General features: G+C 55.0%; 2 protein-coding genes and 1 long non-coding RNA gene across 8 annotated transcripts; 2 read left to right on the top strand and 1 right to left on the bottom strand.

Moving 5' to 3' along the window:
* DDX39A (DExD-box helicase 39A) lies at positions 1-8,783 on the top strand. 2 transcript variants are annotated; one of them, XM_027548001.1, is made up of 11 exons: positions 1-342; positions 4,276-4,484; positions 4,613-4,740; positions 5,918-6,010; positions 6,374-6,557; positions 7,229-7,347; positions 7,677-7,808; positions 7,904-8,013; positions 8,114-8,258; positions 8,370-8,517; positions 8,633-8,783. In XM_027548001.1, the coding sequence occupies exons 2-11, from the start codon at positions 4,277-4,279 to the stop codon at positions 8,647-8,649; spliced, it is 1,284 nt and encodes a 427-aa protein (XP_027403802.1). In that variant the 5' UTR covers positions 1-342; position 4,276; the 3' UTR covers positions 8,650-8,783. The 2 variants fall into 2 exon arrangements, with proteins under 2 accessions (XP_027403802.1, XP_027403801.1); XM_027548000.1 differs by having other exon boundaries at positions 205-342; positions 4,273-4,484.
* On the bottom strand, positions 5,179-26,789 carry ADGRE5 (adhesion G protein-coupled receptor E5). Of its 5 annotated transcripts, none has more exons than XM_027547995.1 (20): positions 26,663-26,789; positions 22,181-22,231; positions 21,843-21,962; positions 21,137-21,292; positions 17,771-17,902; positions 17,084-17,230; positions 16,074-16,220; positions 15,940-15,986; positions 15,732-15,809; positions 13,567-13,744; positions 13,375-13,482; positions 12,752-12,966; positions 12,022-12,204; positions 10,857-11,048; positions 10,414-10,640; positions 10,244-10,310; positions 10,016-10,107; positions 9,764-9,932; positions 9,569-9,673; positions 8,887-9,479 (listed from the first exon to the last, which is right to left on the bottom strand). In XM_027547995.1, the coding sequence occupies exons 1-20, from the start codon at positions 26,700-26,702 to the stop codon at positions 9,450-9,452; spliced, it is 2,484 nt and encodes an 827-aa protein (XP_027403796.1). In that variant the 5' UTR covers positions 26,703-26,789; the 3' UTR covers positions 8,887-9,449. The 5 variants fall into 5 exon arrangements, with proteins under 5 accessions (XP_027403799.1, XP_027403796.1, XP_027403800.1 ...); XM_027547999.1 differs by lacking the exon at positions 26,663-26,789 and adding an exon at positions 23,435-23,496; XM_027547997.1 differs by lacking the exon at positions 17,084-17,230.
* On the top strand, positions 26,496-27,453 carry LOC113896043. Its single transcript, XR_003511982.1, has 2 exons — positions 26,496-26,941; positions 27,207-27,453. It is a non-coding gene; the product is annotated as an uncharacterized LOC113896043 (long non-coding RNA).

Genomic DNA, 27,453 nt, shown 5'->3' with positions numbered 1-27,453 from the left:
AAATATGGTGGCACACGAGCCAGTTACAACCTCGACCACGTGACGGTACGCTCGCAGACGCCCGCTTCGGTCAGCCCACTCCGGCGCCTACTTTTAGATTGACCAATGAATCGGACGTATGAGGCACGCCCCTTTCCCCTCTCCACCAATAGCCTCCAGACACCTTCCGCAAAATCCAATAATCGCTTCCGCCTCTCTTGAATGAAAAGCGAGCGGTCCAGTGAGCTGAGCCTCAGTCGGACGCAGGAGACAGGAAGCGCAACAGCGCGTGTCGGGGCTCGAGAACGGTAACCGGAGTCGGGTGGCTCTCTTCGCAGCACGGGGAAGCGAACGAGGAATCAGGTGAGCAGCTGGCCCAGGCGCGGGGCCGCGGTGCGGAGACGTCGGATCTGCGGGCGAGCGGGAGATAAGAGACGCCAGGGGTTGAGGGAAGGAGTCCGGGCGCGAGACAAGGGGAGGCGGGGCGGTTGGGGTGTCCCGAGCGCGCGTTGGCGGCCGTTGGGCGTTAGGGCGCATGCGCGAGGGGTAGACCGGCCGTTGGAACGCGGGTACGAGTCCGCTTCCGGGAGGGGCTGTCATGGCCGCCTGCAGGCTGAACCCCACCTTGGGGCAGAGTCTGCCTGTTCTTGGAAGCCCGAGGCGATTTGGGGAAGGGTCAGGAGGCGACCCGGGGGTCTGGGGCCGCGGAGCGCGAAGCCGGAGCTTGTAGACGTGACGATCTTCAAGATCGAAAGACTCTTCCTCCGTTCTTGCTTTGCGTTTCAGGGGGTGGATTCGTAGTTCCAGAGATTTAGGGCAAAAAAATGATGTTCCAGTAAGGAACAAAGTCTTAAATGAAAATTCTCTTTGGGGGCACTTCAGTACGCGAAAGGGTCTGAGTTGTTACTTAGTCGTCTGTAAGCTTTCAAGTTGATCAGCTCCTGGGGCCTCTGCCACCTTCTCTGGGTGGAGCAAACAGCGCCAAATCCTTTCCTGATCTAATTTGTTTTGATTTTTAGGTTCTCCCTAGCCAGTCCCTAGAAATTTTTGTGTGTCAAGCCTAGTCTGTCATTAAATTTGTCTCCCCATTAAAACAAAAAGAGTTTCTTCGAACTCTTCTCCTAATTTTTGGAATGCACATCTCTTTCCGGATTTGAAGCCCAGAGTAGACAACGCTGCCTGTTTTTATGTCCAAGGCTCCCCCAAGGGTTGGTCCTCCTCTGTAGGGTGATCCATCCTCTTTTCTCTCTTTAACAACACTCCCACCGTGGTTAACCCCCTTTCATTTGGTGTCTGGTTTTCCCTGCTGCTGGTCCCTTAACTTAGTCCATCTTCTCTGGAGTAACTCGGTCTTGAGCAAATCCTGATTGAGTCACAACTAAAAACCTAATCAGCGATTTCTTATTGTTCAGCGAATTAAGTATGAATGCTCTGGGCCTAACCATCTTGGTTTTCTGCCTCTTGCTTCAAGCAGCCAGTTCTTTCCAACCCCTGAAAGGGTTTGGACTAGTGGTTTCTGGACTGCCCTTTGCTGGCACCTTTTTTCCTCTTTGATGCTTGAAGTGAGCCTTCTTGTTTTCACCAGTAGGAATCCTCAGTACTTGGATTGCCTCTTTCAAGAATCCGATAAGGATACTTGCTTAGCCCCTAAACTCTGCCTTGAGGCCCCGATTCTGATTCCATTCATTCAGCCATTTGCTCTTGAGTGCTTACCTGTTATGTACTAGGTCCTGTTCTGGGTGCTGGGCTGGCATGACTGGAGGGGGTGTTTTTTTAGTTGGACCCAACTTTAGAATATGCCTTTTTGGAACAACAGAACAGCTTCCCTGATGTTCAGTGGGTAAAGAATCTGCCTGCAGTGCAGGAGACACAGAGATGGGGGTTTGATCCATGGGTCAGGAACATACCCTGGAGGAGAAAATGGCAATTCACTCCAGTATTTTTGCCTGAAAAATCCCATGGACAGAGGAGCCTGGTGGGCTACAGTCCATGGTGTCAATAAGAGTTGGAAACGACAAGGTGACTAAACAATGGGAAATGCCTTTTTGAAACAACAGAGGTCTGAAAAAAGTGGGGAAAACAAGTTGAAAGGTGCTGAGGCATGTTTGAGGCTCAGCAGCAAGGCCTGTGTGTGAGGGTGACGGGGGTGACACACTGCATGTAGAGGGAGTCAGGTTGTGCCGGGCTTGATAGGCTGTGGTGAGGACTCTGGTTTACTCTGAACACAGTGGGATCCTGTGGACCGGTGTTGAGCAGAGGAGTGGCTTTCTCTGACTTAGCTTTTTTAGGCTCCCTTCAGCAGCTGAGCGGCATTGAAGGGGGAGTGGGAGATGGAAAGCAAGGAGCCCAACAAGGTGGCTTTTGACATAATCCAGGCAAGAGGTGACAGTGCCCAAGTGCCTATCAGTTGACAATGGCTAAAACAAACTGTAGTATTCCAGTAAAAAGGAATATTCATCAGCCACAAAAAGGAATGGTGTACTGATACACGGCCACAATGTAGAAGAACCTTGAAAAATAACGTGAGTAAAAGACGTCAGACTGTCACATGTTGTATGATTCCATTATATGAAATGTTCCAAATAGGCAAATTCATAAAAAGAAAGTAGATTAGTGATTGCCAAAGGGAGTTGGGGGACACAGAATGGTAGCCTAAGGATTCAGTCTTATTGACATGAGGAAATGTGTGCTAAAGATGATTGTGGCAGCAGTTGAAAGTATTTGTGACTGCACAAGAAACCAATAAAATGTACCTTTTAAACAGTGCCTTGTATGACATGTGAATGTGTCCATAAAGCTGCTCTAATCTAAAAAGAAAGGTGATGACAGCCTGAGAACCAGTGACGTAGCAGGGGTGAGAAGTGGCCTGATTGACCTGCTTGACTTTATTGGCTGGAGGGACAGGAAAAGAGAAAAGACAGAACAGTTCAGAGAATGGAGTTGCCTTTTCTCAGATGCGGGTTGAGGGGAGAGGTTGTCCATAGAGAGGCTGCACAGAGGTGGTTAAGGCCCTGGGGCTGCATACTCACAGAGGATGAGTGGCAAAAGGGCCACAAACTGGGCCTGGGACCATCAAAATCCATCTCAGGAAGAGGGACTGTTTTTAGCACTTCCACCCCCTACACTGGGCTTCCCTTATGGCTGAATGGTAAAGAACCCGCCTCCCAATGCGGGAGACGTGGGTTCAGTCCCTGTGTCGGGAAGATCCCCTAGTAGAGGGCTTGGCAACCCACTCTAGTATTCTTGCCTGGGAAATCCCATGGACAGAGGAACCTGGCCGGCTACAGTTCATGTGGTTACAAAGGGAAACGACTTAGCAACTAAATGACAGCAACAACCACCCCCTTGACTGGAGGCTGGGGTGCAACAGGGAGGACAAAAGACAGTATTCTCATGTTTGGGTCCCTTGTAGCCTGCACCCACTAGGTGCTCTGTGTGTCGGAATTAAATGAAGCCAGGAAGTGATCGCACTTTGTATTAATTCTTTTTACCATCTTGGCTGTATTCTTACTGGCTCCAGGCCCAATGGGAGGTCTTTTCATGAGAGCACTTAATTATTCCCTTGTGCAAACCACAAATAGCAGGAGCAGCTGGGGCTGGGTAGACACTGGCGAGCTCACAAGCTCCCATCTCTCCAGCATCCTGACAGTTGCATCTCCAGGCTCAGGGTGGGGTCCTTGGGGAGTGAAGGGGGAGGGGAGTCCTTGAGACTAGGTGGTCTGAGGCTATTCAGTAGAGCTGAGACTTTGAAGCTGAGAAGGAGGCATGTATTTGTTCAGAGACCAGAAGTAATGCAGCAGAGCCATGCCTGTGGGGCTGGGGTAGAGGCTCAGTGAGTATCAGCAGCCAAATGAGGCTGGGGGTGGCATGGAATGGGGTGAGCAGGGGCCAGAGAGGGAGGTTGCAATTGGAAAGGAATTGGGGTTTCACTTGGTGCACCTGTGGTTGTGGCCTGAAGGGTCCCAGTAGAGGTGAGGCAGCTTGGTGGAGGGTGGTGGAGATGTGGGAACAACAGGTGGAAGCTGGGAAGTGCTACACAGGTAGAGTAGTGGGACCTGCTGTTGGAGTCAGTGGTGGAGGTGAGTTAAAGAGAAATCAGAGAATGATGTCCAGTCTTGGCTTCAGTGGCTGGGCGGCCAGACCTGACCCCAGGACCTCACCCACCTTGGACTTGTGTCTGCAGCTCACAGCTTCTGTGCAGCCGGCTCCCTCTTCCCCCTCTGGGAATTTTCCCGCCTGCGTCAGTCACCATTATTGCTTCTCTGAGCCCTGTTCCCCCTCCTCTGTTCGCAGCAGCATGGCGGAACAGGATGTGGAAAACGAGCTTCTGGATTATGAGGAAGATGAAGAGCCCCAGGCACCTCCAGAGAGCGCTCCACCTCCCCCCAAGAAAGACGTTAAGGGTTCCTATGTTTCCATCCACAGCTCTGGCTTCCGGGACTTTCTGTTGAAGCCGGAGCTCCTGAGGGCCATAGTGGACTGTGGCTTTGAGCATCCATCAGAGGGTACGCATCCCTGGGTCCTCCCTTCCTCGGCTCTCCTCACTGCTTCAGCGTGGTCCCCTCAGGTGAGGGGCCTGCACAGAGGGAACGTCCGTCCAGTTTCTGATAGCTCATGTGCTCTCTTCCCTCAGTCCAGCACGAGTGTATTCCACAAGCCATCCTGGGCATGGACATCTTGTGCCAGGCCAAGTCAGGGATGGGCAAGACAGCAGTTTTTGTGTTGGCCACTCTGCAGCAGATCGAGCCCGTCAACGGACAGGTGGGTGGACACCCTCCCTGCTAGGCCCCAGCTTCCTGATGCAGCAGGAATCATGGGTCGTCTTGTTAAAAATCCTTGTTCCTGCATCCTCTTTGTGGACTTTTAAAATTAACTACGGTAATTAGTTCTACTGGAGTAGGAGATGGCAACCCACTCTAGTATTCTTGCTTGGAAAATCTCATGAACAGAGGAACCTCACAGGCTACAGTCCATGGCGTCACAAAGAGTCAGATGCAAGTGAGCAACTTAGCACACACACACTTAGTTGTTACCAGTATCACCCCCAAAATGATAAGCCAAGAGGAAAAACTGAAAAGTGCCCATTCTGACCACCCGGCAAGATGGCTGTTATTTCCAATGTGCTTTTCTGGATCGTTCACATACAGGAAGGTGGTCTTTTTTTTTTTTTTTTTTTTAGGAAGGTGGTCTTACACCGAACACGGTTTTGTTACTGCTTTTATTGCCAACAGAACACAATTGTCTTCTCATGCCTTGAATGTTGTAGTTCACTACTTGGAGGGGATAATTGCGGTCCTTGCAGGTGTTCTGTTCTTGACATGCTGGGGCACACCTCCCTGGGTGGTGTGTGGGTGCATGAGCCCTTGTTACTGACCTTAGGATGGGTGGTCTCGGAGGGAAGGTTTCATGGGAGGCCATGGTGTGGTCTCAGTCCTTGGCATTGTGGGCCAGGAAGGTGTGGTAGCCTTCCCCTGGTGGTCATAGGCCAGCCAGAGGGCAGGCTCGGGAAGCTGTTAGCGTGGAGGGTGTCACCAGCTAGGGGTCTCCCTGGCCTAGGGGGACACACCTGAGTAGCTATAAGGAGACGTAGGGAGGGCTTTCCTGGTGGCTCCAGTGCAGGAGATGCAGGTTGAGTCCCTGGGTTAGGAAGATCCCTTAGAGGAGGAAATGGCAACCATGGACAGAGGAGCCTGATGGGCTACAGTCCATTGGGTCAAAGAGTCAGACATGACTGAGGGACTAAACAAAAACAACAGTAAGCCTTATTACCTGCTAGGGAAAAAATAAGAATATACAGGGAGTGAGCAGCAGCTGATAGACTGGGAGAAGCTGGGGCCACGTGGACTGGACCTTCCAGGGGACCAGCACCAGGGTGGGCTCTGGCCAGGGGAGGACTTCAGACATTGCCTTAAGGGTCTGTGCCCCACCTGCCCCACAGGTGACAGTCCTAGTGATGTGCCACACTCGAGAGCTGGCCTTCCAGATCAGCAAGGAGTATGAGCGCTTCTCCAAATACATGCCCAGCGTCAAGGTGAGTCCCCAGACCGAGTGGGGCGTCACGTGACCCTCTGTAGCCTTGCTGGCCGTGGTGCTGGCCCAGCCGGCATTAACCAGGCTTGGCTGCAGTGGCTGCCTTTGAGGTCTGTGGTGGTTTACGCTCCTTAAAAGCCTGATGAATTATGAATGGCCCCCAGAGGCCTGTGCCAGTCTCAGTCCTGGGGCTGCTTTTCAGTGGAGCTGGGGCCAGGCTCTGAGGCCTCTCCTGTCCCCAGGCACCAGGTCTGGCGTGTCGGTGGGGGCTTTGCAGGGTCATGAACTGCGTGGCCGCAGTCACTGGAGTTGGGTGTGAGCTTTTGGCCACCAGATGGTTGACGGCAGCTTTCTGCCCACATAGGTGTCTGTGTTCTTTGGGGGCCTGTCCATCAAGAAAGATGAGGAGGTGTTGAAGAGAAACTGTCCCCACGTGGTGGTGGGGACACCGGGCCGGATCCTGGCACTTGTGCGCAATAGGAGCCTCAACCTGAGGAATGTGAAGCACTTCGTGTTGGATGAGTGCGACAAGATGCTGGAGCAGCTGGGTGAGTGTCTGCGCCGGGTCTGCGGGCTGTGGAGGCCCCTCGCAGCATCCCCCAGACTTCAGAGCCAGGCCCTGACAGGGCAGGCCAGAGGTTTCCCCAGAGTGGGGTCGTGTGGGTGGCCAGCAGTCAGGTCTCCTGGAAACAGATTTGCGGGCAAATCCTGGCATTTGGCAGAGTGAACTGCGGCTTCAGAGCTAGATCTTGGAGTGGGACCACATGGCCCAAGATAAGCCGTGTCTGGGCACATGTCCATGTTAGCCGAGGACTGTGGCCTTGCCACCTGCTGGTTTAGCTCTAGGCCCCCGCCTGCGCTCAGGGAGCCCTGACAGGGCTGGTGGGAACTGGGGCTTGTGCCTGGGAAGCGGCTGCAGCTCTCACTCCAGCGGCTATCTCTGCCTCAGGCTCCCCACCCTGAAGCGTGGCTGGAGGTGCGCTGGCACGGCTGCTCCGCTCTGGCAGCGTGTAAGTGGATTGCCGCTCCTCCCGCGCCTGTGCTTATTACCCTAAGTCCGGGCCCTCAGGCACCTGGGGCTCCCCCCCTCCGGCCAGTCTGCACTCACACCGCCCTTGTCATGGGGCCAGCGGCTCCCTGGCACAGGTTGGGAGGGACTGGATCCAGTCTTGGGTGGGCGTCATGGTCTGGCAGGCGCTCACGCCCCATTTCTTGCCAGATATGCGGCGGGACGTGCAGGAAATCTTCCGCCTGACCCCCCACGAGAAGCAGTGCATGATGTTCAGCGCCACCTTGAGCAAGGAGATCCGACCTGTGTGCAGGAAGTTCATGCAAGATGTGAGTAATGGCGGAGAGCTCAGTGCGGTAGCTTCAGCCTCCGAGGGTGCAGGCTCTTGCCGCTCGCCAACATCCACGCTGCCCTCATGGCACAAGCATGCTGGAAGGCCGGCGGAGCCTCTTCCTCTCTTGTCAAACTGGGAGCTGAGAGCTTGGTCTACACCTGAACCGGGCCGGACCTTAGATCCAGCTATTGGGAGACAAGTATTGGGGGTACAGAGGCCTCTTTGAAGTATTGCAGCCACGGAGTCACTTTTGGAAGGTTCTGGGCAGGCAGAAGGCCCAGAAGTAAGCCCCGCCTGGCTCTTCCTGCTCTCCTCCCTGCACAGCCCATGGAGGTGTTTGTGGACGACGAGACCAAGCTCACGCTGCACGGGCTACAGCAGTACTATGTGAAACTCAAGGACAGTGAGAAGAACCGCAAGCTCTTCGACCTCCTGGATGTGTTGGAGTTTAACCAGGTGATGCTTCTGCACTCCTGTGGCCTGTGCTGGGGTTCCCTGCCTCGGGGAGGGACTCTGGCCCTGACCCAGGTCTGCCCCTCCCTCCCTCGCAGGTTGTGATCTTTGTGAAGTCAGTGCAGCGCTGCATGGCCTTGGCCCAGCTCCTGGTAGAACAGAACTTCCCAGCTATTGCCATCCACAGGGGCATGGCCCAGGAAGAGCGGTGAGTGTGGGCCGCCCTCAGCCCCTGGCAGGCCCCGTGGAGGGGATGCCACCCAGGGTCCCCGTATCTGATGGCCACCCCTTGTTCTTCTCGCACCTAGCCTGTCGCGCTATCAGCAGTTCAAGGACTTCCAGCGGCGGATCCTTGTCGCCACCAATCTGTTCGGCCGAGGCATGGACATTGAGCGCGTCAACATCGTCTTCAATTATGACATGCCTGAGGACTCGGACACTTACCTCCACCGTGTGAGTGGCCCATGGGGGTGTCCCTTCCCCTCCTGCCCCTTTCTCAGGGTTGGTGTTGGATGGGGACCTCTGTCTGTTCTCAGCCTGACCCTTGCTCCTGTCTCCCTGCAGGTGGCCCGTGCGGGTCGCTTCGGTACCAAAGGCCTGGCCGTTACTTTCGTGTCTGACGAGAACGATGCCAAAATCCTCAATGATGTCCAGGACCGGTTTGAAGTGAATGTGGCAGAGCTTCCAGAAGAAATTGACATCTCCACATACAGTAAGTGGCTCAGACAGGGCTGGGGTGCCGGGGGAGGTGGGGGACAGTGGTGGGGCCTTCTGTCCCCACGCCCCCTCCTCACTGGCTTCCCCCGTCCCCCGTGTGTGTCTTACAGTTGAGCAGAGCCGGTAACCGCATGCCCTGACGACCAGAGCCACTCTACTTCCCACGTGCTGCTTCAAGTCCTCTTTCTAGGCGACACTGGGCCTTTCATTTTACTGTTTAAAAGCTGTAGATTTGTGCAAGAATAAGTTTGTATTATGGAAGTCTGGCTCCCACAGTGTCTGTTTCTGTCAGCTCACTGCATTTCATGGACACCAGGGGCCCATGGCCTGGTCAGTGAGCCTCTGGCCAGCAAGACATGCCACCTTCTGTGTCAACATGAGATTTAATTCTTGAAGTGTCAACACTGAAAGGTTTATACAGATTTTAAAAAAACAGGCAATGTCCACAGCCTTCACATCTTTTGAACCCTCTGCCCTGGGGCAGATGGGCCTTAGTACCACGAGCTTTCTTCGGCAAGGAGCTGAGAAGGGCCCTGCCCCTCTCCCACCCAGCCTCAGTCTTAGCTTAACCTAAAAGCAAAGTCTCAGCACCTTGGCCTCTTGTTCTGTAGCAAAGACAGATGACGGGAAAGGGCCAGGCTGGGCACGAGTCCTCATTCTGTCCCGGCCTGGTGTACTTGAGGGGGCTGCCCCTACCCTGGGTGCTGACTGGGGTGGAGCTGAGAGGCAGCAGGAAGTAGGTCCGACCCTCCACCCTTGCTGGGTGTTCAGGGGTTCGGTACCAGACGGTGGCTGTCACCCTCCTCTCCGTGGTGCGTGTGGGGCCCGAGGCAGGAGGGAGCAGAGCATAGAGGGAGGAGAGGAGGTCATCTGTGTGTGCAAAAGCTGCTGAGGCCACAGGAGATGCTGTTGGCCAGATCTGCGCCTTCACATGCCAGACTCTGAGGGCCTGAGGGCCTGGAGAGAAAGGAGCACAGCGTGAGAACGGAGCCCAGAGACCTGGGGGCCTTCTGTCCTGCACCCCTGACCCCAGGCTCAGCCCTTACCTGAGTCTGATTGTGGCTAGAGCCAGACCCAGAGGTGGTTGTGGCAAACTCGGAGTACTTGTTCCCAGCAACCATGCAGGCCCACTTGCGGTACTCCTCTCTCACCTGTGGGGCACAGGGGCCAGGTCAGGGGAGGACAGGCCCCAGGACAGGAGGAGGGGCCCAGCTCCGCCCGCAGCCTGGCCTGCAGCCCACCTTCTTGTTAAGGAGGCAGTACAGCACGAAGAGGAAGAAGCCCTGCAGGCAGTTGAGGATGCTGAAGATGTAGGACAGCACCCAGCTCTCCGGGTCGAAGAGGAGCAGGCCGAAGACCCAGGTGCAGCCCAACACGAAGAGCTGGGCGATGGCCGTGATAGTCAACACCCTGCAGAGAGGCAGCCAGTTGCAGCTGGGGGCCCCACCTCACACACCCACCTCTTCTGTCAGCCCTCCTGTCTGTCTGCTCACCTGGCTTTCTTTAATTTCTTTATGTCAGGGTTGATTTCAGAAAACTTCTGAGTGAGTTTCCAGACAGTAATCACAAAGATGATAGCATTGCCCTGGGCAGGGAGCACAGAATTCAGATTAGGGGGTATCCTTGGAACTTGCAGGGAGAAAGCTGGTACAGGGGCTCAATGTGGAGCCGAGTGCTTCAGATTTTCAAGGGTGTGGGGTGGGGCGAGGTGAGACAGTTACCAAAACGATGAAGGTCACAGGTCCCACAAAACTCCAGAGGAAGCCACCCTCGAAATTCAACCAGCAGCTGGGCAAGAAGGGAGGGTCTGGTCAGCACCCAGTAAGCCCAGAGGGGAGCAAGGGCTCCATGCAACCCCCAAGCCCTGGCCCTCCCACCACCTCGCGCTCACAATTTCTCGCGGCCATAGCCCTTGCTGTAGGCGCCTGCTGAGATGCCCACGATGATCAGAGGCACGCCGTAACCGATCAGGCAGAGCCAGAGCTTTCTCAGGCCTTGGCCCTGGAACACGCGCACCACGAGGAAGTAGAGCTCCACGCCCTCGAGGCTCATCCAGCAGAAGGCGGCCAGGAAGCAGTAGTGCAGCAGCACGGCCACCAGGCGGCAGCGCGTCCCCACCTGCGGGGGCAAGGGCGGAGGGACGGGGCGGTGACGTCAGCGGTGGGCGGGTCCGGGACTGGACTCAGAAGCAGTGAATGGGCGGGGCCGTATGCTTCCGCTGAGGGGAGGCCGACCACCCTACCCAGCTGGGAGTAGGCGCAGCTATTCCACTCCAGGCCCTCGCAGGTCTAGCGCCCAGGTGAGAGTGGGGCGCTCCACGGGGCGGGGCCTCACCTCGCCGCCTTCATTCTCGATGCCCGCCAGGAAGATGGCAGAGCCCACGAAGAGGCAGATGCAGAGGTGCAGGTGCACCGTGGTGCGCGAGCCCTGGATGGGCCGCACCAGCAGGAAGGTGAGGATGCACAGCAGCAGGCAGGCCAGCGACAGCGCCAGTCCCACCTTGGTGATCAAGGCCAGCTTCGGGTCCTAGATGCAGGATGGGGCGGGTGGGACTCCATCAGTACCCTGAGGCCTTCCTGCCCTCCTTGTGGGCCCCACCACCCACACCCACCTGGGACCTGGCCTGCAGGACTCTGATCAGGTGGCTCATCTCCCTCCACCTCCTCTACCATCAACATCTGAATAAACTTACTATGTCTCTCTCACCCTAAACACCACCACCCCTGCACCCATGGGTGCAGCAGGTATCCCCAATTCTTCTGGATGAGTGCCCCACCACACACCCAGACAGTTCTTAGAAGGTCCCCCGTGTATCCTCAATGGCTGCAACCTTCTTTCCCTACACTGATGAGCCCACCTCTCTGACCCTCATCTTCATCTCATCTCTTGCCTCTCCAACACCTCGCTGCAACTATGAGCTCATCAAAACCCACATTTGTGTCCTTCCTGGGCCTTGGGCCTGGACCACCAGCCTCCCCTACTCTGCCTGACCCATTCCAGGTATTCACATGGCCTAGTGTATCTATGGATCCCTCAGGAGCTGTTAGCGATATTTAACAACTTGATGGAGCTTCCCCAGTGGCTCAGTGGTAAAGATTCCACCTGCCAATCCACTAGGAGATGCTGATTTTATCTCTGGGTCAGGAAGATCCCCTGGAAGAGGAAAAGGTAGTATTCTTGCCAGGAGAATCTCATGGATAGAGGAGCCTGGCGGTCTACAGTCTGTGGGGTCCTGAAAGAGTTGGACACGACTTAATGACTGAACAACTTGTTAGGGGTGGGCCATCAGAGGGGCACTGGCTGAAGTAAGGCCCGCAGTGCCAGGCCACTCTGTTCAGTTGCTGAGTCATGTGGAGGTCTAGGGCTCCCAAGCAAGGGGCTGCATCTGGTCTGTGCAACCATGTGGAACCTCTTGGACCATTCCACTGAAACCAGCTGTCTGTTCTGCCTGAGCCAGCCATGCCACAGTGGGTTTCTGAGGATGGCCCCGTCTGCTCACCTCCACGTCGTAGTGGGCCATGAGGATAGCAAAGCTGCTTAGGTGGCTGCACTGGCAAGTGATGCTTCCATTGCCCCTGCCCATCTTCCAGCAGCCTGTGGTGGCCCAGGACCCGTTCCCATTGCTGTCTTTCTTCCAGAAGGCACAGATCAGCTCCTGCCGAGGCTTGAGCTCCGGCTGTTCCTAGGGAGAGGCGGTCATAGAAGTTAGCCTGGAACCCTCTCGTGGGTACTGGGCTTGGGTGGACCCCAAAGAGGGCTGCTTCTCCTTTGACACTTGTCTACTGAGCACCGATTGTGTGTGCCAGGCCAGGGGACCCGGGAGTGAACTGGGGAGACAGAAATCCCTGTCCTTCTGGGCTGACATTCTAGTGGGGGAGACAGATAGAAAATAATACACCTAATAAGTAAACTAGATAGTGTGTTAGCAGGTGCTGAATGCGAAAGAAAAGAGCAAAGGGGAAAGGTGGGGTGTGATTAGATTGTAATTTAAACAAGCAGGTCCAGGAAGGCCTAGACAAGTAGGTGACATGTGAACAAGTTGACAGGTAAAGGACTGAATCGTGGCGGAAAGGTGCCCCAGGCAGAGGGCACGTGTCAAGGCCCTGAGGCACGTGTGAGGAAGCAGCACAGTGGATGGCGTGGGGGAACGAAGGCTGCTAAGAGACCACAGGGACCTTGGCTATGGGGTGAGCAGTGTGGCTGATTGCCCTCCCCACCCCAGGACTCACATGGAGGGCGAAGGCAAAGGAGACATTGGAGTCGAGTTTCTCAGTGTTCGTGTTGCTCAGAAAGACAGAGCTGACCGCTGAGAGAAGCGTGACCTTGGCACCTCGGACAGGACTCTTGTAGGTCTCTTTCAGCTTCTCGGAGTCCAGTTTCAAAGAGGCATTGGCCAGCAATTTTTTCATGTTCTGACTGGAGAGGATGCCCACCACGGTGGGGCCTGGGGGACAGACATGCTGGCTACCTTCTGCTCTGCTTGCTTCCGTGCCCCATCCTTCCTCTGAAGATGTCTACTTCAAGCTCGCTAGTCTGCCATGATGCCCAGAGTCCCGCCCCAAGGCTCGGTTTCCTGTGGCTGCACATTCTGAAGCTGTGTTGCTGTTGTTCAGTCCCTCAGTCCTGTCCGACTCTTTGCAATCCCATGGACTGCAGCACGCCAGGCTTCCCCGTCTTTCACCATCCCCCGGAGCTTGCTCAGACTCACACCCATTGAGTCAGTGATGCCATTCAACCATCTCATCCTCTGTCGCCCCCTTTCCTCTTTCCCTCAATCCTTCCTGTATCCTAGCCATATCCTAGCTTCTCCCTCCCTTTCCCTGGAGTGCCCGCTCTGGGCGCCTGCCATTACCCGACTCCTCAGCTGCAGCTGCCACGGCCCAGTCCAGCAGCATCCGTGCGTGGCTCTGGCCCACGGTGACGTTTCCTTTCCCCTGCTCCTGGACCACCAGGGACAGCTCTGAGAAGAGAGGGGGCAGTGACCGGGGGCTCCGGGTGTGGGAGGGGGTCCTGGGGGGCTGGGCTGGGGAGGACGTGGTCTCACCTGTGTTGTCAAGCGAACGGTAGGTGAAGGAGCCTTTAGGCATGGCTTTGGCCAGTGTCCTCAGGATCTGTTCAAGGCCTGAGAGCAGGTGAGTGACTGTGACGTGCTTGGAAGACTGATCCAGTGACTCCAGGTCTCCTGAGTTTTTCAACAGGTCATCCACTGACCCGACAAGGTCCTGTGGGTAACGAGTGACAGCTCCTGGGTTACTGTACCACAAGGGCAGCCCGAAGGACCCTGCTATCTCACATCCCCTCACCCCACCCCCACAACTGGGGTACACACTGGAGAACCACCTGGGTTGCCTAGGGGACAGAACCAGGGGAATCATCAAGACAGGGCAGTAGCCAGAAGATGAGTAAGGGGGTTGAGCATGTGCCTGTGTGCACGTATTATAACAGCAACAGTGCTTAACATTTATCACGCACTGGCATTATGTCAGGCCCTGTTCTGACATAGAAAGTCTGCGGCTTTTCTGGTGGCTCAGTGGTAAAGAACCCACCTGCCAATGCAGGAGACGCAGGTTCAATCCCTGGGTCAGGAAGATCCCCCAGAGAAGGCAATGGCTACCCACGTCAGTATTCTTGCCTGGAGAATCCCACAGACAGAGGAGCCTGGCAGGCTACAGTCCACGGGTCGCAAAGAGTCGGACATGACTGAGCGACTGAGCACGCATGCAGGCACTTTCTAAGTCTGCACTGCCCGAAACAGCTGCCCTGAGCCCCAGATGTCACTTGAAATATGGCTCCACGTTGAAATGATAATAGTTTTAATCTATGGGGTTAAATGCAATTTTCACCTTAATTTCACTTACTTCTTTTTTTAAAAAATTAATTTTTTAATTGAAGGGTAATTGCTTTATAGAATTTTGTTGTTTTCTAGCAAACCTCACACTGAATCAGCTGTAGGCATACATATATCCCCTCACTTTTGAACCTCCCTCCTATCTCCCTACACATCCCACCCCTCTAGGTTGATACGGAGCCCCTGTTTGAGTTTCTCTATGTCTGCTTCTCCATTGCTGCCCTACCGTTTTTCTAGATTCCATGCAGGTTAGTATGTGATATGTATCTTTCTCTTTCTGACTTACTTTATTCTGTATAATAGGCTTTAGTTTCATCCACCTCATTAGAACTGACTCAAATGCGCCCCTTCTTAGGGCTGAGTAATATTCCATTGTGTATATGTACCACAACTTATCCATTCATCTGCCGACGGACATCTAGGTTGCTTCCATGTTCTAGCTATTGTAAATAGTGCTGCAGTGAACAATGGGATACATGTGTCTTTTTCAGTTTTGGTTTCCTCAAGGTATATGTCTAGGGGTGGAATTGCTGGGTCATATGGTGGTTTTATTCCTAGTTTTTTAAGGAATCTCCATACCATCTTCCATAGTGGCTGGATCAATTTACATTCCCACCAACAGTGCAAGAGGGTTCCCTTTTCTCCACACCCTCTCCAGCATTTATACTTCTACTCTTTAAATTTATTCTTAACCTTTATATTTTAAAAATGCAGCTATTGGAAAAATCCAAATGACATAAAGGGCTCACATATTTCTCTTTTAAAAAGTTTATTATTATAATCTTTTTAGAGGCTCAATATTTCTACCAGGCCAAGCACATATGACATATAGTATTTATATTGTATGCCAGGCACTTTTCTTTGAGACTCACTCCTATCAGTTCATTTAAAGCTTTCCCAAGTGAACTGAGGTTCAGAGAGGGGGAGTCACTTGCCTGAGGTCACACAGCAAGAACTGGCAGTGGGTGGGATGAGGGGTATTTGAACTCTGTGGCCTTGCTCCAAAGGTGAATTCTCAACTGCTCCATTTCATTGACATTATATTCCTCTCAAACATGTGTGTTTGTGTGTGTGTGTGTGTGTGGGCTTCCCTGGTGGATCAGTGGTAAAGAATCCACCTGCCAATGCAGAAGACACAGCTTGGGTCAGGAAGATCCCCTGGAGAAGGAAATGGCAACCAACTCCAGTCTTCTTGCCTAGAGAATTCCATGGACAGAGGAGCCTAGAGGGACTGAGCAACTAAATAATAGCAATCCGTGACTTTTGTATACAGATGTATGCGTTTGACCAGAGGCCTCTGCTTGGGCATCTCCATTCACACTGAAACATCCTCCAGCCATCCCACACTGTCCTGCCCTTACCTGCATGGATTTCTTGGCCATGGCTGGTTTGAAGTCTCTGCTCATTTTCTGGACTCTTTCAAAGAAGGCAGAGAGACTCTGGAGAGAGGGGAAAGGTGGGGAAGTCAGAGAGTTTCATCCTGGGTGGGGGAGCTTCGGGGAAAATGAGTGATCAGGGTGAGCTGGTTGGAGGGACTTTTTGTCGCTGGTCCCCACTGGGGCCACTTACCCGGCTTTTGATTCCAGGGGGAGCAGTCCAGGCGGGGAAGGAGATCTCTGCAGGGGACAGGACAGCAGTTCATTAGCTGTGGCAGTGTCTGTGTTTGCTGTGGGCGGGGCCTGGGGTCAGGGCAGGACAGGTACCTTTACAGATGGTGTCCGTTTGCTTATTCTTGAGTCCATGTTTAGGCTCCCAGCCTTCGCGGCAGTGGCATGTGTATGAACCCACAGTGTTGAAGCAGACGGTGGAGTTGTGACACTGATGCTGCCCAGAGCTGCACTCATCCACATCTGGGGACAAGAAGGAGGAGGTCAGGCTCTGCCCCAGCCCTGTGAGGCCCCTGTCCTCCTTGTGCCCCACTTTTTTCCCATATTAGTCCCCCAGGAGGTGACGCCACCCGGTGTCCGCACATCGAGTGGTGGACACTAAGGTTATTTATGGGAAGTGTGCGGAGTTCTGACACACAGCAGATGAGCCCCACAGATAGGCAAGTTGTGAAAATACTGAAGTATCTTTTCTCGTGATTAGAAAAGACCCTGATGCTGGCAAGAGGAGAAGCGGACGACAGAGGATGACATCACCTACTCAATGGACATGAGTTTGAGCAAACTCCGGGTGATAGTGAAGGACAGAGAAGCCTGGCGTGCTGCAGTCCATGAGTTGGCAAAGAGTCCGACAGGACTTAGCAACTGAACAACAATTAGTTGCTGCCCAGAGTCCCTGGGAGCCTTCCCCTTCGTACCCCAGCTCCTTCTCCAGGACCCCCCAGATCTCACATTTAATTAACACATTAATCACATTTAATTAACAAGAATTAGTGCCTGGCATAGCAGGACACCTCCAGCATTCATTCTGTTTGGTTTGTGCGGGTGCCACTGAATATGTGATTGGATGTTTTGAGTGTGGGTCTCCAAGAGTGTGGGCTTCCTAGGTGGCTCAGTGGTAAAGGCTCTGTCTGCCAGTTCAGGAGCCCCAGGAGATGTGGGTTTAATCCCTGGGTCGGGAAGATCCCCTGGAAGAGCAAATGGTAACCCACTCCAGTATTCTTGCTGGGATAATGCCATGGACTATAGTCCATGGGGTCGCAAAGAGTCGGACAAGACGAATTGAGCATGCACGCACACTCCAAGAGTGTAGCATCTGAGCTCCGAACCTTCACAGACAGTGTTGTTTGGGCCATTGGGGGATCCAGCAATAGGCTTCCAGCCGGGGCGGCAGCGGCATTCATAGCTGCCCACAGAGTTGAGGCAGTGGGTGGAGCTGTGGCATGGCTTTTTCCCTGAGGTGCATTCATTCACATCTGAGGACAAAGCCAGAAGGTCAGCGCCACCGCCACTTCCGCTTCTCACTGCCCAGTACCAAGGACCCCACTGTGACTGCACGTGTCAGCACCTGGTGACCTGCAACTTGACTCTTAAAACACCTGTAAGATGGGCGTGGTAGGGGCCATGGTCCTCAGTTTATAGGCAGAAAAACTAGGAGTGAAACTGAGTCACAGGGGCTGGACTTCCAGACCAAGGATTCTTGCCTCTGGGGCCCTGGACCAAGGTTCCCCTTCTAGGAACCGGAAGTGAGAGCTTCCTCTGCTCGAATGTGGCAGATGTGGAAGGGGTGAGGTCTGGGAGATGTTCACAGAGCCAAGTTTGGGGCCCGAAGTCTCTGCTGTCTCCCTGGTCTGTGGTGGGACCATTCGGGGAGGCGATCCGCAGGCAGGGCCCTGGCAGACCCTTGTCATCACAGGAACCCGAGTCTCTTCTCTCTGCTGCTTGGGCTCTGGGAACTGCCTCGGCTCCTTCCCCAGCTCCAGGCCTGCCTCACCCTTTCTTCCTGGGGTCTCTACCTGTGCAATGCCTCGGGTCCTCTGGGCTGAACTCCAAGCCAGGTGGGCACTGGCAGGTGTAGTTACCCTCAGTGTTGATGCAGACGCTGCGGCCTTTACAGACTCGGGGTCTGTGCTGACATTCGTCCACGTCTGCAAGGGGAAGGAGAGCGTGATGGATACCTGCTGCTGTGGACAGCCTTCGAGCATGGAGTTTGGCCACGTTTTCTGGTATAGAAGGATCCAGAAGGGCCCACTCTCTCTCCCCTGGTGAGTGGGGGCCTTTCCTCATTCACACGGAGGCATCCTATGGTGAGCATGGTGGCCCACATGTTCTGTTGTCCAGATGTGGCCCAAGTCCTACCCGTCTGCCAGCTCTGGCTCCCTTAGGCTCCCTGGGAAGCTCCCAGCTTGGATGGGAACATCACAGCTGCCTGTGTCCCAGTCTGAGGATTTGGACGAAGGACTGGGTGGGTCTTCCTGGAAGCCGAGCGCAGCTGTGTTCCCTCAGCAGGGCCCATCTTGGCTTCTAGTGATGGACTTTGTCCTGACTCCCCCAGGGCGAGTGCTGCCATCAGAGTTCTCCTTAGATCCTGCTGACTCCGGCAGGACAGCACTCTCCTGTCTGTGCTAACTCTGAGGCTCCAGCTCCATGAAGATGGACCAAGATCCACCCCTGAGTCAGGCTGCTCAATGACAATGTTTTGGGGCAGTGGCATGGAAAATGAGGATGACAGAAAAAGGTCAGGGCCACCCGGGCAGTGGGCACCAGGCCGTGTTCGACAGTGGGGCTGATGTCTGGCCAGGCAGCCTTGGGGCTACGAAGGTACCTTTTTCTGATTCCCATGAAGGCTTCCCCCAGACTGGCAGGAAGTGGTAAGAATCCATATCTGAGCAAAGTTCACAATGAGCAAAGGCTGGATGGCTGGAGCAAGGAGCAGGTGCCCTTGGGTGAAGGGTGGCAGGTGTTTCTGCTATCTTGGCACTTGGCCTCCCACTAGAGACGTAGGCCTGTGCATCCTGCTGGGTGGGGCTCAGCCTCCACCTTCTCTCCCGACATGGTCTGGGTCACTGTGGGGCCTGGATTGGTCTCCTCAGTAAAGGGTCAGGCCAGGGGCAGTGGTCTTTGACGACGTCTCATCATCTGGTCCAGATGGAAGCCTCTTTGTTCGACTGACTCTTGCAGTGGGTTGGGGGTTGATGTCACCCTGGGACACCCCTGACACAACATCCTCCCGGGCCTCGGTCATCAGAACTGCCTCAGGTCTGTGAACCGGAATTACTGGGGAGGGTCAGGGTGGAGCCTTGGGTGGGGCGGGGAAATAGATGGAGGCTGAGAAGCTGAGATGTGGGGTCAGGGTGACAGAAGGCGTCTTCTCCAGGCAGGTTGCTGGGCCAGGGGCGTGGCCAGCCAGGTACAGTGAACTGTTCCTTGAATCTCCTCCTTCAGCATTTCTAGACAGGTCCCCAGAGTCCACCACAACCCAGGGTGGACTCACCCTGGGTCAGAGGCCCCAGTGGGAGCAGGTCTCCTTCCAGCAGTCATTAACAATGGCGAAGAGGACAGATACGGTTCTGGGACACATGGTGCTGTGACCGCACTGAGTACCTTGAATGTCACCCCCATGGCAGTGGGGTGGATATTCTAAACATTGAGAAGAGCCCCTCTGCAGAGGTTCTGAGCCTTGGGGTTCAGAGAGGGCTGGGAGACCAGGTAGATGCACAGGATGGCCCTCTGATGCCAGAGAAAGTGGGATGAGGAAGCCAGGGAGCAGCCCCGGTCTTCTGCCCATAGCAGACCCCACGGCCTGGACACGGATGACACGTGCTCAGGTGCAGCAAAGGCTGGAATGCTGAGACGGGGTTGCACAGACAGTCCAGCTGAGCCCGCCAGAGAGCTAGGTCTTCAGGCGGCAGGCTTTAGTCCCAGTCAGTAGGCTGCTCTCTGCCTGGCACCCTCCTTGAGGCCCTTGGAGGTCCCTCTCCCAACTCGCTCTTGTTCATGCCTGTCTCTAGAGGAACTCACAACAGTGGGTGGGCGGCACACCCAGTCCAGATACTGAGTGGGATCCACGACCACCACGTACTGTTGTGCAGGCTGGTCACTGCACAAGGGTATCCAGCCAAGGAGGCAGGTGAAAACCAGCTCACACTCCATTCCCCAAACACACGGTTCAATGGGATGACAGGGAACTTTTCCCTATTCGTGTGAAGGCTCTGGCCAGGCCACATGTTTCAAGCACAACATCCACCCACAGAGGACCCTGTGAACCAGCAGAGACCCCACAGATGCAGGACCCCTCTTCCCTGTGAGGCTGTGCCTCCCTCTATCTGCAGGGCAGGAGGGAAGGGGCTGGGACCAAGGTTGCGGGCTCTTCTCTGTGCAGCAGAGTGGGTCAAAGGACCCTCCTCAGAGTCCTCTGGATCCTGGGCTCAGCCCCTTCTCACCTCCCACCTTCCCTTTCCTCCCCTCCCCATCCTCTGTATTCAGGTCTAACCATCTTCATGGAGCCCTCTCTGGAGTCCTGTCTGCCCACTGCTGGTCTCCTCTGCCCCTTCCCCTGCCTATCTTCTCCCACTGGAAAGGGGGCAAAGCCTAGTGATGTATGGAGGCCAGGCTCCTCCTGGGTCCCTGGTGAGGGAGTGGACAGGACAGCTGCTCCTGAGCACCCACCCTGGGGCACAGCCCCCAGGGATGCCCATCCTGGAGAGGGTGAGTTAGATCATGATGACCATAATTTAAAATGCCAACGGCCCTCACTGTTTTGTGCCTTGTTATTCTTATTATTATTATTTATACCCCAGCAACTCTATGAGGTAAACACCACTGTCACCCCCTTTTTACAGATGGGTAAACTGAGGGACAGGGCAGTGAAGTAACTTGTCCAAGATCACACAGTTAGTAAAAGGCAAAGCTACTTTTGTTGTTATCTGTAAAAGACACTCTTTTTGTTTGTTTGTTTAAAGCATAAACTCACAATTACATTGTCACATCTCACATGTTAATGACTCCTTTTTTTTTTTTTTTTTTGGCTGAGCTGTGCAGCATATGGGATCTTAGTTCCCTGGCCAAGGATTGAACCCACGTCCTGTGTATTGCAAGGTGGATTCTTAACCACTGAACCACCAGGGAAGTCCCAAACAGTGATTTCTGAATCAGTGTCCTGGCTAGTGTCACACACAGAGCGATCAGGGGCAAAGCCAGGACCTGGGCCCCTGGTTCATCATGCCACCCCGCCTCTCCGTGCAAGTGGCACAGGCGTAGGTACACCTTTCCTAACGCAGACCTGGGTGCCACACCTGTAACCAGGATGCTGCAGGAAGGACTCAGCATTTGAGGCCCCAAACCTCAAGAATGAGAGGCGGGAAGCGCAGCCTCATTCTTACCTCGACATGTGTTCTCACTCTCATTCCGGAAGATCATTGCCCCAGAAACAGGCTCATAGCCTGGGCTGCACGTGCAGTAGTAGCCCCCTTCCGTGTTCTGGCAGTCTGCTGAACTTCCACAGTCCACTGGTGAGGGTGGGCCACACTCGTTGATGTCTGGAACACAACAGGGCAAAGGGTCACCTCCCAAAGACACGAGTTTGGTCAGTGCAGAGATTCCCAACCCCTACCTGACTCCCCAGCTTTGGGCCTCAAGTTTAATCAGTATACTTTTAGAAAGAATTAGACTCTCTTAGGCCATACTGCTGAGACTGGGCTGTGGCTGGAGCAAGCCATTCCTAAAGCTTGTGCAATCAGCTCTGTTCTTCTTGGCCCTCTGGCTGTCACCCCGGATTGAGACACAGTGGGAAGTGCTGAACTGGGGTGTGGGTAGAAGCCCTGTGTCCCCCTCCTCAGTCCTGAAAGGACAAACTGAGGCACAGACTCCAGACTCCTGGAGACCCAGCTGTGCTCTCTCTAGGAAGCCATGTGTATTCATGTCTCGTCTGTCCATCTTCATATCTTTTCCTTTCTCTTTTTTTCTGTCCTTGATGATGGACCTGAGGACAAAGGCTGAGGCCCCCAAGCAACACCCATGTCCCCCAGAAACACTGGACTGTACCCCACAATCTCTGCATGTCACACCATCACCCCCAAGCTGCCATACCGTCACAACTCTCCAAGGGGTCGGTGAAGATCTCCCCAGAAAAAGAAATGAATCCTGGAGCGCAGCGGCAGGCAGCGCCATTGACACATGAGGAGTTTGGAGGGCACGGCAGAGCGCAGGCTGTGGGGATGGAGACCTTGGTCAGAAGGTGAGGGCAGAGCCAGGGGCTGGGGACGGGGACAGGATCAACTCCAGGAGACGGGGTGTTGGGGAGGCGTGACCCTGGCCTTCCCCCTGTAACGGGTTTGTCTCCTGCTTGGGCTGAGCGGTGCGGGTGGAAGTCTAGGGCCCCTTCCCCAGGCTCCAGCTGTGGACCACGTTGCTCCCAGCAGACTCACCCTTGCTGTTCTGGGATCCAACTTCCGACAGAGTCAGCAAGAAGCACAACACTGGAACAGAGAGGGCGGGGCGTCAGAGGGGCCACCGGCAGGGAAGGGCAGATGCAGTCCCCAGAGTAACGCAAACGAGGAAGAGAGGGCTCTCAGCCCCTCCCAGGCTTGGGCTCTGTGTCTCTGTCTGTTGCTCAAGGAGAAAGTGGGTACGTGGCATCTGCCTGCGAATGAACACCCATGGCCAGGGGATCTGCCACCTGTCACCTGGAGGTGGGTTTCAGAAACTGAGGGATGGCAGGCTTCCCTCGTAGCTCAGTGATAAAGAATCCACCTGCCAATGCTGGAGACATGGGTTCAATCCCTGGTCTGGGAAGAACCCATATGCCACGCAGCAACTGAGCCCATGTGCCACAACTACAGAAGCCCGAGAACTCTAGAGCCTGTGCTCCACAAGAGAAGCCGCCACCATGAGAAGCCCACAAACCACAGCTAGAGAGCAGTTCCCGTGAGCCACCACTAGGGAAAGCCTGTGCCCAGCAACACAGACGAAGCACAGCCAAAGAGAAAGAAACTGAGGGATGAGGAAGAGTTCCAAGCACCAGGGGGTCCCAGCTCCCGGGGACCGGTGTGGGCAGCAGCTCAGTAATCAGACTGGAGCCAGGCAGCCCCAGGTCTCAGACTGTGGTCAGGCGACCTCATCTCTCAGAGCCTCAGCTTCCCTTTCTGTGGAGTGGGGATGATGACAGGACCCATTTCCTAGAATACTGTGAGAATTAAGCCTGCAGATATCGCCTGGTGCACCAAAGTGTACTGTCATCAACGTTTCTTTTCTTTAAGTCATATTGGAGTACAGTTGATTTATAGTGTTGGGTTAATTGCAGGTGAACAGCAAAGTGATTCAGTTATACGTGTACATATATTCATTCTTTTTCAGATTCTTTTCCCATAGAGGTTATCACAGAATGTTGAGTACAGTTCCCTGGATAACGTTTCTTTATGTAAGGAGAGGGCTGGATCAGGCAGTTTTCTCAGATTCCACCCCCAACACTGAATCTAAGATCCTCCAGCTCCCATACCCTTCCTCAGGGACACAGGTTCACCCACCCCACACCCGTGTCGGTCAGTCCTGATGGCTTTCTTGGGACCCAGTGGCGACATTTAACCCTGGGCTGCCCCTGCCCCCACCCCAGTGCACAGGAAGATGCTGTGGGTTCACACTGGGGGTGTTGCTGGAAGGGGGTCCTCTCTGGCTGTACTTACCACCCAGGGGCACCCCATTCTCAGGGCCTCTTCAAGTCATCAGGGCCTTTAGAGATGGGGATCTCCTTACGATTCACCAAAGAGAGACCGACAAGAAGACATGGAGAAAAAATAGAGATGAGAGAGAGGGAGAAAGAGAGAGATGGAGACAGAAGAGGAGAGACAAATGGAGAGAAACACAAAGGCAGAAGTTCAGGCAGTGATAGAGATGGTCAATCCTAAAGGAAGTCAACCTTGCCTACTCATTGGAAGGACTGAAGCTGAAGCTCCAGGAACTTTGGCCACTTGAGGGGAAGAGCCGACTCATCGGAAAAGACTCTGATGTTGGGACAGACTGAGTGCAGGAGAAGAGGGTGACAGAGGATGAGATGGTAAGATAGCATCACCAACTCAATGAACATAGATTTGAGCAAACTCCGGGAGACTCTAGAGGACAGAGGAGCCTGGTGTGCTATAGTTCATGGGGTCACAAAGCGTGGGACACGACTTAGTGACTGTGCAACAACAGAGAGATGGACAGAGAAATAGGGAACTCCGCAAGAGAGAAACAGACGTGGCTGAGATTGGACAAAGAAACACAGAGATGTGGAGACTGAGAGGGAGATAGGGAAACAATTAGGAGGCGGGGATGGAAACAAAGGGGGAGGGAGGGGGAGGACAGTTCAGCCGCGGGGGGAAGCATGGAGGGCTTGGGGGAGGCACCCAGTCCCTGCCCACCTGAGAATGCTGTAGGAGGCAACACAGACCCCAACAATCCAGGGAGACCCAGAAGAGGGCAGTGGGCGGACGGATAGGGCAGGAGGAAGGGCAGGAATGAGTCACTTCCTGGGCCAAGGGAAAGCATGACTCACACACAGCTCGTTGCCCCTGGAGCGAGCTTCCAGGGGAATTCTGGGGTCTGTCATTGTGAGCCCGGCTTGAAGGGCTGTGAGGGGTCAGCAGACTGGAGGGTCCCCTGGCCACTCAGTCCCTAGGTCCAAACTTGATACCCTTAGGTTGGCGGTGGGCATGGAGTCCCTCCCAGAAGCCCTCTCAGCAAGGGTAAACTGAGGTTGGGATGCCCTTCCCCTTCCTCGTTTGAGGATTTCTCTCGTCCTCCTCTCAGGTCACAGGGCTTGGCTAGCTCCCCCCTCTGCTGGGACTCAGTTCCTCTTTGCAGGACAGACCCAAAATTATTGCCGCACCGCCCCTCCCCTTCCCCACCGCAGCAGGATTATGCAGCCTGGGCTGATTTGCCCCCATTTCCCAACTTCCTGCTCACAACTGCCCTGTTTGTGTCCATTCTGCAGATGGACAGATTGAGGCCTGGAGCCCAGAAAAGGCTCAGGAAGAATCTGGTGAACAGAGGAGCTTGGGAAAGGTGGGACTGGGGCTTTCCTGGTGGTTCAGTGATAAAGAATACACCTGCCAGTGCAGGAGACATGGTTTTGATCCCGAACTGGGAAGATCCCACATGACGAGGAGCAACTAAGTGCGCCACAACCTCTGAGCTTGTGCCCTAGAGCCGGGGAGGTACAATTACTGAGCCCGCGTGCCTCGAAGAGCAGCCACTGCAATGAGAAGCCCGTGCACCGCGACGAGAGAGTAGCCCCGGCTGACAGCAGCTAGACAAAAGTCCTCGCAGCAGTGAGGACCCAGCAGAGCCAAAAATAAATAAAAAACAAAAAGTGACAACACTTAAACAGAAAAGGTGGAATGGGGTCAAGTTTCCCAGACCCTGCATGGGGGTGGGACAGCTCTTCTGAGCCCCGTGCCCTCCGCCAGGGCGGGGTTGGGCTCTGCTCCCCCACCACAGAGGCTCCCAGGCCACAATTTCTCCATCTGGGTCCTTGGAGGTCGCCCAAACAGGAGCTGGGAGAGGCGCTGCTGGTCATCTGTGCCCAGTCCCATCTGGTTTGCATTCCCCCTGGCGAGCCCTGAGCGGTTACATTCCTAGGGTGGGGGCAGGACAGGCAGCCTCTCTTTGCTCCTCCTCAGACCCTCCAGTCTCCCCCCAGACCAGCCAGTGAAATAATAACGTGCGTGTGCTCAGTCGTTTCAGTAGTGTCTGAACCCTATAGACTGCAGCCCACCGGGCTCCTCTGTCCATGGGATTCTCCAGGCAAGAGTACTGGAGTGGGTTACCATGCCCTCCTGCAGGGAATCTTCCAGACCCAGGGATCCAACCCACATCTCCTGCATCGCAGGTGGAATCTTTACCGCTGAGCCAATAAAAATATTGTTTACTTAATTCTTTCTGTAAACTAGGAATAGTTTGCTTTGGAACTCACTTAACACAGCCCAATAAGGTGAAGATCGGTCTTACCCCATTTTACAGATGTGCAAAGTGAGGCTCAGAGGCAGTGAGATTCAGCTCCAGTGACACACCGCTTTCCCCTCCATCAGGTGTGCCCCACACAGACTCCTCTTTCTAGCTTCCCCGCCCGGGAGCCACTGAGCTTATGCCTGCCAACCTGGGCCAGCACGGGGAATCCCGTCCCAGGGCGACCTGGGAAGCCCGGGTTGGTACCCCAAGGGCCATTTCTTCATTCTCTTTGTTGCTTGGTTGCTTAGGCAACCAGCTGCCCAGATAACCGTTAGAGCCACCCTGGGTGGGGCGGGAAGGGAGGCCCTGGGGAAGTCACAGCAAAAGTTCAAACCTGCCACCAGCGCCGGTAAAACCTTTTCCACCCACCTGCAGCTGAATCCCAGCTGGATCCGGGGGAGCGAGAACGAGGGTCTCTGGGGCTGATTTTGCCACTGAGACAGTGTGGGACATGTTGGGGGTACCCCCACCTGGCAGTGAAGAGGTCCCGCCCCCCAGTCCTCCAGCCCCCTAGGATCTCCCTACAACCTGTGTTAAGAGCCGCCACCTGTGTGTGTGTGAGAGAGAGAGAGACAGAGATAGAGAGGGTCTCAGCGCTCCTTTTTGCCCCTCCTCCTTCCCCAAACCTGTCTCCCACTTTGGGAGCAGTTCAGAAAGCTCAGAGATTTCTCTGGGAGACAGGGACAGGCTCTAGAAAATGCCGGGGGATCCTGCCACCGTGTAGGGGTGCCTGGCCCCTGGCCCCAGGCCCCCTCAGCACCCGCCCCCACGCCCGGCCATGTGACTCCCTTCCAGGCTGGCCCCATAGCTGCCAGCTGCACCTCGCATTTCTCCAGGGAAAAGAGGGCGCGGGGGCACCACATGGTGCTGCCGGGGGCTCCCTGGCCGCTTGCCCCGACCCCTCAGGGCCCCAGAGCGCTCACCGTGAAAGAGAAGAAAGGGGCCGCCGTGGGGGCCTCCCATGGTCCGAGCTGCCGCAGGGGAAGCAGAAGATGGGGCAGGGCTGTTTCTGCCGCCGAGCTGGGCAGCTGTGCAAGCTTTCCCAAGGCCCGCCTGGCCTTTATAAAGGGGGGCGGGGGAGCAGCCGCGGGCCCAGGGCCCTCCCCGGAACTGGCGGGGCAGCTGGAAACCAACAGGAAAGTGGAGCGAAAACACAGACCCAGGGGCGCCGCACCCGCGGGCGCGCACACACACACTTTAAGGTACAACCTGCCCTTTGGGTGTCTGCACTTTGTGGCCCCTGTGTAAAACGGCTGGCGGATCCCAGGGGCTAGGGGACGGGGAAGAGTCTTGCCAGGACCTGCTTGCCTTGTTTGGCCGGAGGCGTGTAGGCTGGGGAGGGGCCGCGTTCAGAAATAACTCGGGGCTCCCACGTTGCGGGGACCACCCTGTGTTGGCTGCCTTGTCTTGCTGAATCTCCAACGCCAGTTTCCCGCGCTAACAGAAACTTCCTCTTTTGTTTTCCAGATGAGGAAACTGAGGCCTAGAGAGGCCAGAGTCCACATGAGAGCTGTGCGGGGGGTGGGGCACAAAGGAGCCCTTCGTGGAAGCCAGGCTGGCTGGCGCCAAGAAAGCGGAACTGCGGGGCCCCAGGGCCGTGGAGGTCCGAGGTCCAGGAGCTGGCCTCTTCTGGGCCAGCGTTTCACCTGGTGGGAAACATATTTCAGGGATTCATGGACACTGCGTTAATCAATAGAGAAATCATATCATAGGA

Source organism: Bos indicus x Bos taurus, chromosome 7 (assembly GCF_003369695.1).
Source record: "Bos indicus x Bos taurus breed Angus x Brahman F1 hybrid chromosome 7, Bos_hybrid_MaternalHap_v2.0, whole genome shotgun sequence".
Taxonomy (NCBI): domain Eukaryota; kingdom Metazoa; phylum Chordata; class Mammalia; order Artiodactyla; family Bovidae; genus Bos; species Bos indicus x Bos taurus.
This window is presented reverse-complemented; position numbering and strand designations above follow the sequence as displayed.